Consider the following 13,530-nt stretch of genomic DNA (forward strand, 5'->3'; position numbering starts at 1 on the left):
CGCGTTCCGACCATGCTTCGCTGCGCACAGTCTGTGTGCACACAACGCCCATGCTATACCAGTGGGAGGCAGATCGCTGCCCTGGCTATAAGCTGCGGAGCCGACGGAGCCGAGCTTGCATGTTGCGCCCACTTTGCCCCGCCGGTTTTGTAGCGGTGTCCAGCTCGGACCCGGCGGTTCAACTGCAGGCCGTCAGCTGGGCTTTGGAAGTCGCCGACAGACAGGGCCTCACGACCATAACAAGTGGCACTAGAGGAACTGATCGGACGGCCACCTCACGCACCCTGGAAGCCCACTAAAGTCAACCAAATCCTTTCTGTTGACGAAATAAAGTTGTTACCACCACCTGTAGCCAAATGCAGTGCGCGTCTCTCGCGCCTCTGGAGACATTCTAACATTCTGCGCTTATGCGGCGTCAATAGCGTGACAGCCACGACGGTGCGAGCGCGGGCCTAAAGTATCCGTATAGTTACTACCGCCGTAAAGTTAATAAATAATATTGCTATGGCACAGATAAAGGCGATGACTATAGCAATCGTGCGCGTCGTCTGTCCTGTTCTAAAGCGCCGTTATTAGTCGTGCGTTGTCTGCTGCATATACCGGCTGCGTCAGCGAACACTTTCATAAATATTTTTCAATTGCCTGTGACAGATAGCGCAATTCTAGTCCATGAGTTGGTCTACACGAAGAGGCGGACATTACTTGGACAAAAAATTGAAATGCACAATCGACTAATTACCAAACAATCAATAATTAGGTGTTTACCTAATTACCTTATACACATTTTGGCCGGGGAGTTCGCAACTTGGAACGAATTATCAGGATGACACTATAGTTTTGAGATATTAATTCCTGAACTTTTCCGAGAAATGCATTGCTGTTCCAGTTACTTTTGTGATTCAATGCGATAAACGACGTTTTGCTATGAAAGTCAGAGGAACGACAGTGAATTTTCACCGCAAGTGCGACGCCGCATATAGTGTCATCCACACAATTCTTTTCAATTGTATATGCCTTGTAGTCTCACCCAATAAAATTTGTAAATCGCAATATGTGCCTTAAGGTAATTAGGAAAAAGCTCAATTAGCGAATTTTCTTTTTAATTAGTCGATAGTGCATTTCAATTTTTTATTGCACACGTAATGTCCGCCTCTTCGTGTTGACCAGCTCATGGACTCATGGCTCATATTCAGGCAATTTCAAAAAAGTTTGAAAGTGTTTGCTGAAGCACCCTGTATACCCTGTTCTATGAAGCGCTATTTCTTCAATCATTAGCATGCAGCAAACGACCAGAGTTATCACTCTAACAAAGGCAAAAGATCGCGACAGCCAATCGGCTACGAGAGCCAATTCGGAAAGGCTCGTCCACTTGCCGACACTAATCCCTCCGCGCCTGATGACGACGCCAAATGGACGGAGGGATTACGGACGGATTAGCGACACACAATCACCATAATGAGAGAGTGGTCGAGCCCCTCCCTGTATTGCTGGTTCTCGTTATACACTGGGCTTATGCAAACCGCCGAGCTTTGACGGCACTGCACATGTTCAATGAGACGGAGAATGTATATATATCATATATATCGATCCCACATCCCTCGCATAGTGCGAAAGATGTGGAATCGTTGCCTACCTGCGGCAAGTTGTTTTTTTTTCATTTTCTCTCAATTCCATTAACTTAGAATTTCTTTATTTCAATTAATAAGCATAAGTAATTTCGGTGTCTTTGCTGGCTTCTTATGAAATAAATGATTATATATATATATATATATATATATATATATATATATATATATATATATATATATATATATATATATATATATATATATATATATATATATATATAAACTGCGCGGTACGCCGCAGCAAACGGTAAAGAAACAAACATAGGCAGGATGAAGGCTTTATTCCTTCGTTTATCCTGCGGGCTCAGTGAGCCCGGTGAAAAAGAATGCGACTGCTCCGACACAAGGTATGAAACGGAACACGAGAAAGCGGGCTATTGTCTCGACTTTTCGACGCGAAGAATAACTCGAACGACACACACACACACACACACACACACACACACACACACACACACACACACACACACACACACACACACACACACACACACACACACACACACACACACACACACACACACGCACACGCACACGCACACACACACACACACACGCACACACACGCACACACACGCACACACACACACACACACACACACACACACACTATGTCGACGTCGAGTTACTCCGTTTTTTTTTCTTCTTTAACTTCTTCTTTGTTATTTCTTTGGTTCAGGCTATCAAACAACGGCTCAAATCAAAACGAAGAATCGGGCTTGTGCCGTCTGCCGCCGCCATAAGCCCCGAGATATTGAAAACACGAATCGCCGGAAAGGCTCACCTGTCACAAGTTCCTCGGCTTTTTCCGGCGCTCTCTGAAAAATTGAGACAGAAAAAAAAATAAAGAGGAGCAGAGGCAAAGGTGATTAAAAAGAGAACAAGTCCAGAGTCTGTCCACCCAAAATACAGTAAATCGACATTTTGCGCGGGTGCATGGGAGATGGGATGGAGGACACAGATATAAGCAATACTTCTACACGTGGAGCAAACGTAACTGGAAGACGTGTAAGTCGATGCACGTCTGTGCAAGGAGACTGAGCGGGGAAGAGAAGCCAAACAAAAAACAGCGCCCTGGAGCCGACAGCACCAGTTGTTTAATAGAAACCGCTCAGGAACGTATCGACTGAAGACAATCTGCGGACGAAGTGCTTCGCCGGATTTTCTTCTACAAAAACATTGAAGAGAACTAAGTATATTGCAGAAAAACAAACAACTAGATCAACAAAAGCAAGAAGAAATGCCCACATATTTGCCTATACGAAAATCATTTCAATTTTTTATCAATCTAAGCTCGAAGGGGCTCAAAATTGAATTGGCGTTTGAATAACAATCGTTGTGAAAAGTACGGCGACCTCAGAGAGAGCTACACTGATTCGAACACAATACAACCTGTAAGGCCGAGTACAGAAAAAAAAAAATTGCATGCGCGCGGGCGGTTCTTATAACTTGATTACTCCTTCGGAGATAACTCCGTGCCGATACAGCTTGGGAGAATTGTCCTGCGTATTTGCGCTGGCTTCAGAAAAGAATGTCAGCGGCATCTGCGTGTGCTTTTGTCTACCCTATACTATTCGTATACATCCGTGCGGTTTCTTTTGTGCCGTATACCAACTAGGCCAGCGACAAGTCTTACCCGTGCCGGTATGCATGTAGGCATGTAATGCGGGGTACACTGACCTCTTGGGCAAGAACTTGAGCTTGCTCCAAGATTCCCTTGATGTAGGCGACGGCAAACTCTCGGAGCTCGGGATCGTTCTTGAGGTTGGCAATCTGTAGCAAGAACCGCAGTTTTCGAAAGAGCGTTATAACAAAATAACAACTAGAAAACGCCGCGATAACGCAGCCTCCTGCACACGAATCGTCAGACTGAGTATTGTGCACGTGTTTATCACATGTTCATCCAAAGTCAAGAAGGAGCCGACAGGTAGAGTAGTACACTGTCACTGTAGTACGTTGGCACACCTTTAAGAGTCACTTTATACCTGTTCATGTAACGTATATTTTCACATGTAAGTGTGACGTATGAGGACAAAACTCACGGAGTGACCGCATGCCAGCCGATGTGAACCGCCGACACTGGAGGTCAATGCAGGCTGGTTAAAAGTAGAGTTCCTGTATGCCCCGGAGAGCGCATACGGTAACTATAGCTAAAGGATACTGAAAGAGAGAGAGACTCGTTCACTGACAAACATACCAGCTCGCTTCGACCTCGCTCGTTAACTCATTCGTGCGGACATCGACTCTTGACCACTCAGCCCGTTCATACCTGCCGTCAAACCATTCTCTCGTTTGCACTACAATAACATAAAGACAAGGTACAAGCAGAAAGAACGAAGGACAAGGTGAATGAAATAGTGAGTCAAAGAAACAAAGAAAATATAGAAGAAAAGGAATCTGAAAGGCAGGAACAAACAAACAAACAAACAAACAAAAAAAAGGAGAAATTAATGATACAAAACTCTGTACAAGTAATCGACGATGATTGCCAATGTAAGCGTATAGCCGAAAGCTCCTACTTTATTGTAGAAATGACGCACTCACAGATTCACATTTTTTGCAGCGTTATTGAGGTAGCGTTTGTTGTTTCATTGCGCAATTCCGTAAAACAGGGCAGTTAAGAGGAAACTTCAGCTCGGGTGCTCCTATCTAAATACATGTGAAAGGAAAATTCGTTTTTCTCGGCAGCGATTGCACCAAATTTGATGAGCTTTCCTGCATTTAAAAGACAAACGTAAATTCTAGTGACTGATGGTTTCGAACTTTTCATTTAGGTCGTAATCTTTTTATCAAAAATTTGCAAAAACCGGAAGTTTTCAGAAAACGAAGCTATCATGTTTACAACTCTAACTCAGCAATGAAAATTAAATCACAATTCTGTGAATTACATCTAATAGTACATCTAAAGCGGGAATATTGGTATGTTACACATGAATCTGAAAAAAATTTGTAATACGGAAATACAGCTCTTGCAGAACCCCTGTACGCAACGTAACGAATTCACGTAGGATAGAAATTGACATATGGAATTTGCCCGCTTTGAATGTTCTAATATATGCCGTTTACAGAAACGCGATATCTGTTCTTGATGCAGAGCTATTAATTTGTAAATGTCGTACTTCTATATCTTGTTTTCGAACTTTTAAATTTCTGAAAATATTTTAAACAACATTCAGGGTGTAAATCGAAATTCCGCTTCCAACAGTCAACAGAATTTGACTTTCTCTCTCAAATGCAACAGATTTCATTAAAATCGGCCCAGTGGTTGTCTCAGAAAAGCGTTTCTGCGTTTCACATGTATCTGAATAGGCCGCGTCGAAGTTGGGCCCGAGCCACGGTGTAAGGCCCGAGCTAAAGCTTCTTCTTAACCAGCACCCCTGTAGCGATGGTATATGAACCGAACGCCACACCACATCGTGTAAACGCTGAAGACGTCCCAAAGCTGCGCCTGCGCCGAGTGATGAACGCACACCGCAACTCGGTCGAGCGAGAGCACCGCGACCTTTGTCATCGCGCCTTTGTGCAGGCGGTGAAAGTCCGACCGGCACCAACGTGCACCGTCCACGAGAACGTTCGAAATAGGCAAAGAAGTCTATTCGTTGCAAAATAAAAAGAAAGAAAACGAACAAGAAAGTAGGAGTTCTGCATCCGTTCTCAGCGCTCTCGCAGCTGTACATAGCGTGTACAAGGATGTCACGCTTTCCTGGCCATGACAGCTTCGCCACCACGTTCTTGGAAGCCAGCAAGACGAGGAACACCTAATTCCTAAGACATAAGCGAGGTTGCGACAGCGAGAGTACTACAACGTACGCATGTTTATTTTTATTTCTTCGTTTAATTTCTCTTTTTCGCTTTTATTTAATTATTTTTTCGTTTTTCCAGCTTCAAGGTAGCACAAGTGGCGAAATTCCGGGTCAGCACTGTTCTTAGTGGGGCCAACAATTAACTCCAGCAAGTGTCAGCAGACGAATTACAGGAAAAGAGAAAAGATAACAAAAAAGAAGGCGAACGCCAAGACTGGGAGATAACGCGGCTCCGTTATAAAGTCCAATGTTTCTAACTGGGTACTTGATACACGTTCATTATTTACTCGCGTGTTCACTTGTTCATCGTTGTCTTCGTTCTAAAAGTACACACACAACGACTTTTTATCGTGGACAGAAGACCCTTCGCTCTCAAATAGCCAGTAGTTGATTATGAAGCACGTCGTAGTGGGCGACTACGAATCAATTTTGACTCCCAGGGGATCTTTAACGTGCCAACAATGCAGGGGACACACGGGTGTTCTTGCATTTCGCTCCCATCGAAATGCGGCCACCGCGGCCGGGATTTGCTAGCGGCCGACATTGATAGCCGGTAAGCCACCACGGCGGGTATATGCCTGGCTGTACCGTGATCTACCGAGTTCACTAAGGAAAATATCGAAGCCAAGCTAATTAATTGCGCACATACACTGCAAACGATACGTTACCGAACCACAAGCTTAAAACTTGAGCTTTTCCCGACGAACTGTTCCTGTTATGTGCTGCCGTGGCAATCGAACTAAGCTGTTCCGCAAACTCAGATTCGGCAATGTTGTCAACTTCGCTCACTTCCATGTTATGAGTGGCTCACAGGGCATGTACATGCAATCTCTACTTGACTCAAAATCAAGCGCGACTAAATATGAGAATGTAAAGAAAGCATCCCTGCTCTGTGCGGCCGCCTCGTCACTCACTCACTCACTCACTCACTCACTCACTCACTCACTCACTCACTCACTCACTCACTCACTCACTCACTCACTCACTCACTCACTCACTCACTCACTCACTCACTCACTCACTCACTCACTCACTCACTCACTCACTCACTCACTCACTCACTCACTCACTCACTCACTCACTCACTCACTCACTCACTCACTCACTCACTCAAACAAGCTGACGTCGCTCACATAACTTCTCTTGCTCACTCAATCATACTCACTTCCTGCCGCACACTATGATCAGCAATTCAATGTACTCTTATAGATCTCCCTAGATTTCATCTGCGCTTCTAGAATCACCAGTCCTCATTCACGGCATATGTTGTTAGGTATTTCTAGAAATAGCATACCCAAAATCAGCGTATATCACCGTCCATACAAAATAACCGAAGCCTAATTTGTCTTCGGCGCATGCACGCTGTAGCATCGCTGGTGTACTGTGCTCTTTTGAGTAGGCTAAAGTCCCATATCGTGACAAAGGCACGACGAGGCTCACGTCCTGACAGTCCTGCTGCTGCGAATGTGGTTCCGAGATGAGCTTGGCGAGCGGAGAACTGTCCGGACTGGCCTCGCCGCTCGTGTCCTCCTCGCTCTCGGACGGCTCCTCGTGGAGAACGACCACTTTCTTCTTCAGCGACCGCTCGGGCGCCACGTACGTCACCACCTCTTCCGGACTGGGCGTCCGGGAACCCACCAGGTCCACCTGGATCTCGGGGGGAGTCTGCGTGCGAATCGAGAGAACTCGGCTCGGTCTCGTCTTCGCCATCTGTATCTTTAACGCACTGCGCTCTGGGACAGACACCGTGGAATCGCCCAAGACAGCGCTTCTCGCATGTTGCCGTAGCGCTAATCTTACGAGTTGAAGAAGTCTGCCGCTGTCAATATGATCTTTTCATTGCTGCGTGCATGCTGACGCAAGTGCTACACCGAACGTTCCTTTCCACTCCCTCGCCTCCTCTGCTCTTGCTTTAAGATATCAGGTTACATTACTTTTCTTACGTTACTTTTGAATCTCCTCTTCCACCGCGATATCATTGTTACCATCTTTAGAGAGAGAGAGAAAATAATGCAGAGAAAGGCAGGGAGGTTAACCCGAGGTAGTTCCGGTTGGCTACCCTGCGCAGGGGGAAGGGTTAAGAGGGATAAAAAGAGAAACAGAGTAGAAGGGGGAGATAGAAAGAAAGGGAGACAAGTACGAACATCTTTAAGTTCTCTCGGCAATCAACGTCGTTGTATAGCAGCAAGAGAAAAAGATGGGGACGAGTAGATAAAAAAAATAAAGAAGCACCGTTTTCTTTTTTTCTTTTTTCTTTTTCCTTAGCTGAACTAACCCAGTTTTCTGTGCTTGGTGCACAACTACATCAACGTCACGCGGTTTTGATGTAAATATATTCCAGTGTCACTACTGTCGCACCCACTTTTATACAGACCGCTTCTGGAAAGACGGGCACGTCGCGATGCATGGCTCGGTGGGTGAGTCACTCGACACCAGAAATGGGCACACACCTTACCAGATTAGCAGTGCAAAAGCCATGTAAAAGCCAAACACTGCATTTATCATCAACATTTTTCCTTCTAAGCCTGCACCGTGCGTATAAAGGCCGATAACTTTGGACCTCTCTGAAAGTATATATGTACACCAGCGCCGACGAGCTGTAGGCGCACCCATATTCAGTTACAGGCGGCACAACATGCGAACGGTATAGAGAATACTGCGGTGAAACTCCTTTGACGTACAGCCTGGAGGAAATGAAGGCACATCATAAGCTCGCGCACCAAGGTCGCACTTGCATGGTGCACATGAGCGGCCGATGTGGAGGGTTCCATCTACTAACGCACAGAAATTGCAGTCAGATTGCATACACGTTTGTTGCGTGTTTGTGTGTGCGTGTGTGGGCCTGCCTGTATGTATGCGTGCGTGTGTGCGTCTGTCTGTCTGTCTGTCTGTCTGTCTGTCTGTCTGTCTGTCTGTCTGTCTGTCTGTCTGTCTGTCTGTCTGTCTGTCTGTCTGTCTGTCTCTGTGTCTGTGTCTGTGTGTGCGTGCGTGCGTGCGCGTGTGTGTGCGTGCGCGCGCGCGTGTGTGTGTGTGTGTGTGTGTGTGTGTGTGTGTGTGTGTGTGTGTGTGTGTGTGTGTGTGTGTGTGTGTGTGTGTGTGTGTGCGCGCGCGCGAGTGCTCGCCTACTGCACATGTGGAACGTATGGGGGAAGGTGACGCGCCTTGACTGGTCCCGCCGTGATGTCGGTGAGCCTCCGGGGCGGCGGAGCGTCTTCCTCTTCGTCTTCCTCGTCGACCTCGTCGATGCGGAACTGTTGCCTCTGGGCCACCTCACGGGCACGGTGGATCAGGTCGGTCACGAACTGGCTGGCCACCTCGCGCAGTTCGCACGACGGCGCCTCTGCTGCTTCTCCGCAGGAAGAGCCCGTGCCGGAGATCGTCTTGCTGCGCTGCTGCTGCTGCTGCTGCGGCTGCAGTGGCTCGCATTCGCCCTGCGGAAACAACGGGGAAAAAAAAAACTCGGGGTTTTTCGCACAAAACCGCGTTTGCGGGGACTTCTTGTAGCAGGCTTAGGTCTATCCCCTGCACGCGGTGCCGCTGATCGACGGCTGTGAGCTACATGAGGAGCAAACAACTAATTCGTTTTTAAACAGCGATTACTCGCGACGCGTGAATTCAAGTATGAGAATTTGAACGCGTACCGACGCGACATTTCCGACTTGTCAATTTTTGCGCGAAGGCTCTAGACCTAGAAATTCTAAAGAAATACTGGCTAGCGTCCGAGCGTCCAAAACAACTTAATATAGTGGCAGTTCCACGAACCAGTTCCCATTTCACTTATCAGGGAGAAAAGTACTATCAGCATGAGCAGCAAAGTACAGCACTTGGTCACTAATATAAAGAATAAGAAGAATGCGCAACAAAAGAAGAAAAAGATCAATTCAAAAGAAGCACGATACAAAAGTTGTAAAACTTATGAACAAATTGTTGGATTATTGTCATGAACAGGAAAGAACAGCAATAAGGCATCAGTTATCACGCAATGAAAGAAAAGGACAGGAAGAAACGAAGTAAAAATAGCAATAAATGTCACGAACGAAAAGCAAGAACAACTATAAACAAACAACGAGGAAATAGAATTGGGAAAACTTAATACCCAAAGTGCGCGGTTGCACTAAATATTAAAGGATTGCGTTCAGCGACGATTGTTCGAGTAGTACGTATACAGGTATATTGCATTCTGCTACGGTACTGGGTAACCGTGAGTTGTTAAAGGCGTTGGTAGTGCCGTGGAGACGTTGGAGATTCAAGAAATTGAAAAGGCGCCGAGAAGTGCGCACCACAGAGAGAAGAAGAGTGCCATGCACATTTCTGAAAAGTATGTTGTATCTTGTGGAATAGACATAGTTGCGCGATTTTGCATCTGGACGCTAAAGGAAGGACACTGGGGGAGGATTTTATGAGAGTAACACTATGGTAATTATTGAGGTTGGAAGAGCTGTAAGTCGTGCTGATCCGTTTTGTATTGTTTCGAGAGTGTTAATCAGGTTACTCTCGCGTGAGATCCCAAATTTATGCTGCGTACTGAAATTTTCTCCGCACAAACGCTTCATAAATCGTTTGGCGGACAGAGGGAGGGGACAATGACAGATTCCTTCTGATGAAGCCAAGTGACCTTGAAGCCAAGTGTCATAAACACGTACATGTTGAGGGTTTGGTGAGGGGGCATCCCCTTGCTTGCGGCGCCGCTTCTGGCTCAAGCCGGACACTCCATTTCGGCTTAGAAAGGAAGTCACCAGCACTCGACGCCACCAAGCGGTCTCTTTCCCAAGTAGTGACTAAGCAAATTGCTGCTTAGCTTCTGTGAACTCACGGGGATCGGAGTATTCATGACAAAGAGCGCGACAAGGGCATGCGGGATCCGAAAGGGGGAGGATACTTGCCAAATTTTAAGCTGGGTTCGAGTGACTAGGTTAGGATCTTACAAGGGAACCACCCGTTTCATTGTTTCATATGAAAAAAAAGAATGAAAAAAAGGGAACAGCAACTATACTGTGGGACAGGGCTCAAGAATATAGGGAAGGAAAGTTAGTTCTGTCACTTCAAATATAAAGCGATCATATTTGTCATGACGTTTACTCGATTCGACGATACCAACGCGAAAAACAAGTGTCGTTGAAACAGCATATACACGGAACAGTCAAAACAAGCAAGTAAATGGATGAGCGACAACCGATAATAGACAGTGAGACACTTATTGACAGAAAAGAGGAAAGCCTGCTGACCACACCGTAACTTCCTAGCGCGCGGCTGACACCTGAATGTCGGTAATTAGCAGTGTGGGGTAGGGAGGAGAAGGGGCAGAAATAATGCAGGAGATAGGAAGAAAGAGGCGATCGGTTCCGATACCAAAGAATAAATATTAATAATAATAAAGAAAGACAGAGAATCAAGGGGTAGGAAAAAATAACAAGGCATTCACGCGGTAGGTACTTTGGGTAATGAATTCGCATACCTGGGCGATGTCACCATTCGGCTGATCGGTCGCTTCGGTCGACAACTCTTCTTCTGGAACGAGAGAAAAACAGGCAAGAAGTATATGTAAATGCATTTACTTTGCACTCAGAAGTGCGACAAAGACGATAGTGGCCATCGATCGACTAACTGAAAGCACGAGGAAAAGTCGGAATAAAAGAAACAATTAAATGAGAGACAGAGAGAGAGAGAGACAACGTATCGATAGGAGCACAGCCAAACACACCGTTTCCCTTTATTTTTTATTATTGTCAAATTCAGAAAAGTCGGAAAGTCCTGACAGGAGCCGGGAGGGAGAGGTAGGGAGGCTGGGCAGGCCACTATCAACAAAGAAATTTCGGAGGAGGGGCCGGGGGGGGGGGGGGGGGGCATCGCACACCAGGTGCTTCCTCCTGGCTACACACACACACACACACACACACACACACACACACACACACACACACACACACACACACACACACACACACACACACACACACACACACACACACACGCACACACACACGCACGCACGCACGCACGCACAAGAGAGATTTCAAACGCGAATTTGCAGAAATATTTGTCGTGCCTGGAATGAAAAAAGAAAGAGATGTGCAATAGTCATAATATTATTGTAATATTCAAATGGAGTTGGATCTAATCTATAATCGCTAAATACAAATAAAAAATATGCAATTTACAGCAAACCAACGTCACAAGGCAATACGACAGCAAAAACGAAACCGAAACTGAACAAGCGCGAGTACGAAACAGCGCCTAGCAGCGGCATACTGAACGCGAATGCGAAACCACGCCTGAAAACGGCGCAGCCATATTCAACATCGTACTTTTTTTTTTTGCCTCGCTGTCCGTCGTCTCGCGTGGTCTCGTGCTTCCCGTTTGACGTGACGACCCCAACGACCGTACCAGTCCATCTGCAACATGGGCCGTGCTAAAACCATTCCGGACCGGTGGCTAGACTACAACGACATTGGAGGTGTTGTGCCCGGTACGCGGTTCATAGCTTTCAAGGTGCCGCTTCGTGAATCGATAAGCTCGCGCGTGCCAGCGAGCAAGCGCTTCACACCGAACGAGCTTCTTCAGCGGATATACGGCCTAGGCCTCGTGATTGATTTAACGTGCACGAACCGTTACTATGACCCCGAGTCTCTCATCAGTCGTGGCATCGTCCACACGAAGATAATGTGCGTTGGCCAACAAATACCCAGCGAGGTTGTGGTAAGCGAGTTCTTCCGTGCCGTCGACGCATTCGTCGCGAACCCGGCGAACGACGGCAAATTGATAGGTGTGCACTGCACGCACGGCGTGAACAGAACAGGGTACCTGGTCTGTAAGTACATGATTGAAAAGCTTAGCGTAGCGCCGACGACAGCGATAGAGCAGTTTGAGAATGCCCGCGGTCACAAGTTTGACAGGAATGAATATGTCATCGACCTCCATCGTATCGGTGGACAAGAGCCTACGCTCGATCTTCGTAGTGCCGACAGGCGAGTGCATGTCAGCGAGCCTCTTCAAGCCGTCGGCAGGCAAGAGTACGTCAGCGAATCTCTGCGAGCATCAGAAATTCAAGACCAGTACGTCCGCGACTTTCTAAGTATCGACAGACGACAATATCTCGGCAACATACAATGCTCCAGAGACGCCGGCAGTAAGCCTGCCGAAGTTGCTATTCCTACACCCTCCGTTTGTGACGCCTACCGTGACTTCGACAGCCGGCAAGCAATCAGCATGCTTCCTTACGGGCACAACGCATGGCAAGTCGCACCGAGTGAAGATGGCCGTGTGTATGGTCATGCCGGTGACATGCCACGTTCGTTGCCACAACAGGGCAATGTGTCTGATTTACAACCACAAGCGCAGAGCTATCACAATGACACGCCGCCTCGGCGCAGTGCGTTTGTCCAAGTACGTCCACAGCAGCACAGTTACAGTCACCCAAGTGCCTTGCCAACGCAAAACAGCATATACACTGCGCAGTCACAAATCTACAGTTACCCCGGTGGCATGGAACCTTCATTGCTTCCCCAGTACCGCGCGTATGATGCACGGCAACAAGGGCAGGGCTACAGCAATATCGGTGGCATGGCGCCACAGCACAGTGGCCTTGATGCTCAGCTGCAAACCCTCGGTTATAGTCAACCCAGTGGCATGCCAGTCCAGCAAAGTATGTCTGATGCACGATCACTAGAGCCGGTGCGATCCTCGTCCCGAGTGAACTGCCCAAATGTTGTAACTGCTAGCATGTATGGCGGGCAGGGCCAGTACAAGCCATACAGCGATGATGAAAGACGGTACTGGCGACGTTAGGAGTGCCAAGATGACTGTGTGCAATGCCAAAAAGTGTTCTTAGTCATGCAGACTTAGTCACTTCGCTTTTTTACCGAGAGCACAAAGAAAAAAAAAGGTGTATGTTTTTTTAATGGTGCATGAAGCGCACAGAATAAATAAAAAAAATTGTATCAGAGTTTGCATGATGGAGACAGCTATTCATACATTTAGGTTTTCATTCTCAACATACAAAATGAAGTTAAGTGTTGCTACTGTCAGGGTGTTTAATATAAAGTGTATTGTGAGACTTCTGGCAGTAATACATTGAAAGTGTCACAGGCAGCATGGTTCGT

General features: G+C 46.8%; 2 protein-coding genes across 6 annotated transcripts in view; one reads left to right on the forward strand and one right to left on the reverse strand.

Moving 5' to 3' along the window:
* Positions 1 to 13,530, reverse strand: part of LOC135916873 (uncharacterized) — a 150,032-nt gene that overhangs the window by 61,164 nt on the left and 75,338 nt on the right. For all 5 annotated transcript variants that reach the window (XM_065450336.2, XM_070531772.1, XM_070531770.1 and 2 more), the window contains exons 2-6: positions 10,887 to 10,939; positions 8,593 to 8,862; positions 6,872 to 7,096; positions 3,309 to 3,401; positions 2,413 to 2,446 (exon numbers count right to left, since the gene is read on the reverse strand). In XM_065450336.2, coding sequence (XP_065306408.1) covers positions 2,413 to 2,446; positions 3,309 to 3,401; positions 6,872 to 7,096; positions 8,593 to 8,862; positions 10,887 to 10,939 — 675 coding nt within the window. The remainder of the gene's footprint in view (positions 1 to 2,412; positions 2,447 to 3,308; positions 3,402 to 6,871; positions 7,097 to 8,592; positions 8,863 to 10,886; positions 10,940 to 13,530) is intronic.
* Positions 11,722 to 13,373, forward strand: LOC135915013 (uncharacterized). The gene has a single exon (XM_065448006.1). The coding sequence runs from the start codon at positions 11,831 to 11,833 to the stop codon at positions 13,214 to 13,216; it is 1,386 nt and encodes a 461-aa protein (XP_065304078.1). The 5' UTR covers positions 11,722 to 11,830; the 3' UTR covers positions 13,217 to 13,373.

This window comes from Dermacentor albipictus, chromosome 1 (assembly GCF_038994185.2).
Source record: "Dermacentor albipictus isolate Rhodes 1998 colony chromosome 1, USDA_Dalb.pri_finalv2, whole genome shotgun sequence".
In the NCBI taxonomy this organism is placed as follows: domain Eukaryota; kingdom Metazoa; phylum Arthropoda; class Arachnida; order Ixodida; family Ixodidae; genus Dermacentor; species Dermacentor albipictus.

Excerpts from the sequence above, each read along its gene's own strand:
- LOC135915013 (XM_065448006.1), top strand. The coding sequence starts at position 11,831 with ATGGGCCGTGCTAAAACCATTCCGGACCGGTGGCTAGACTACAACGAC.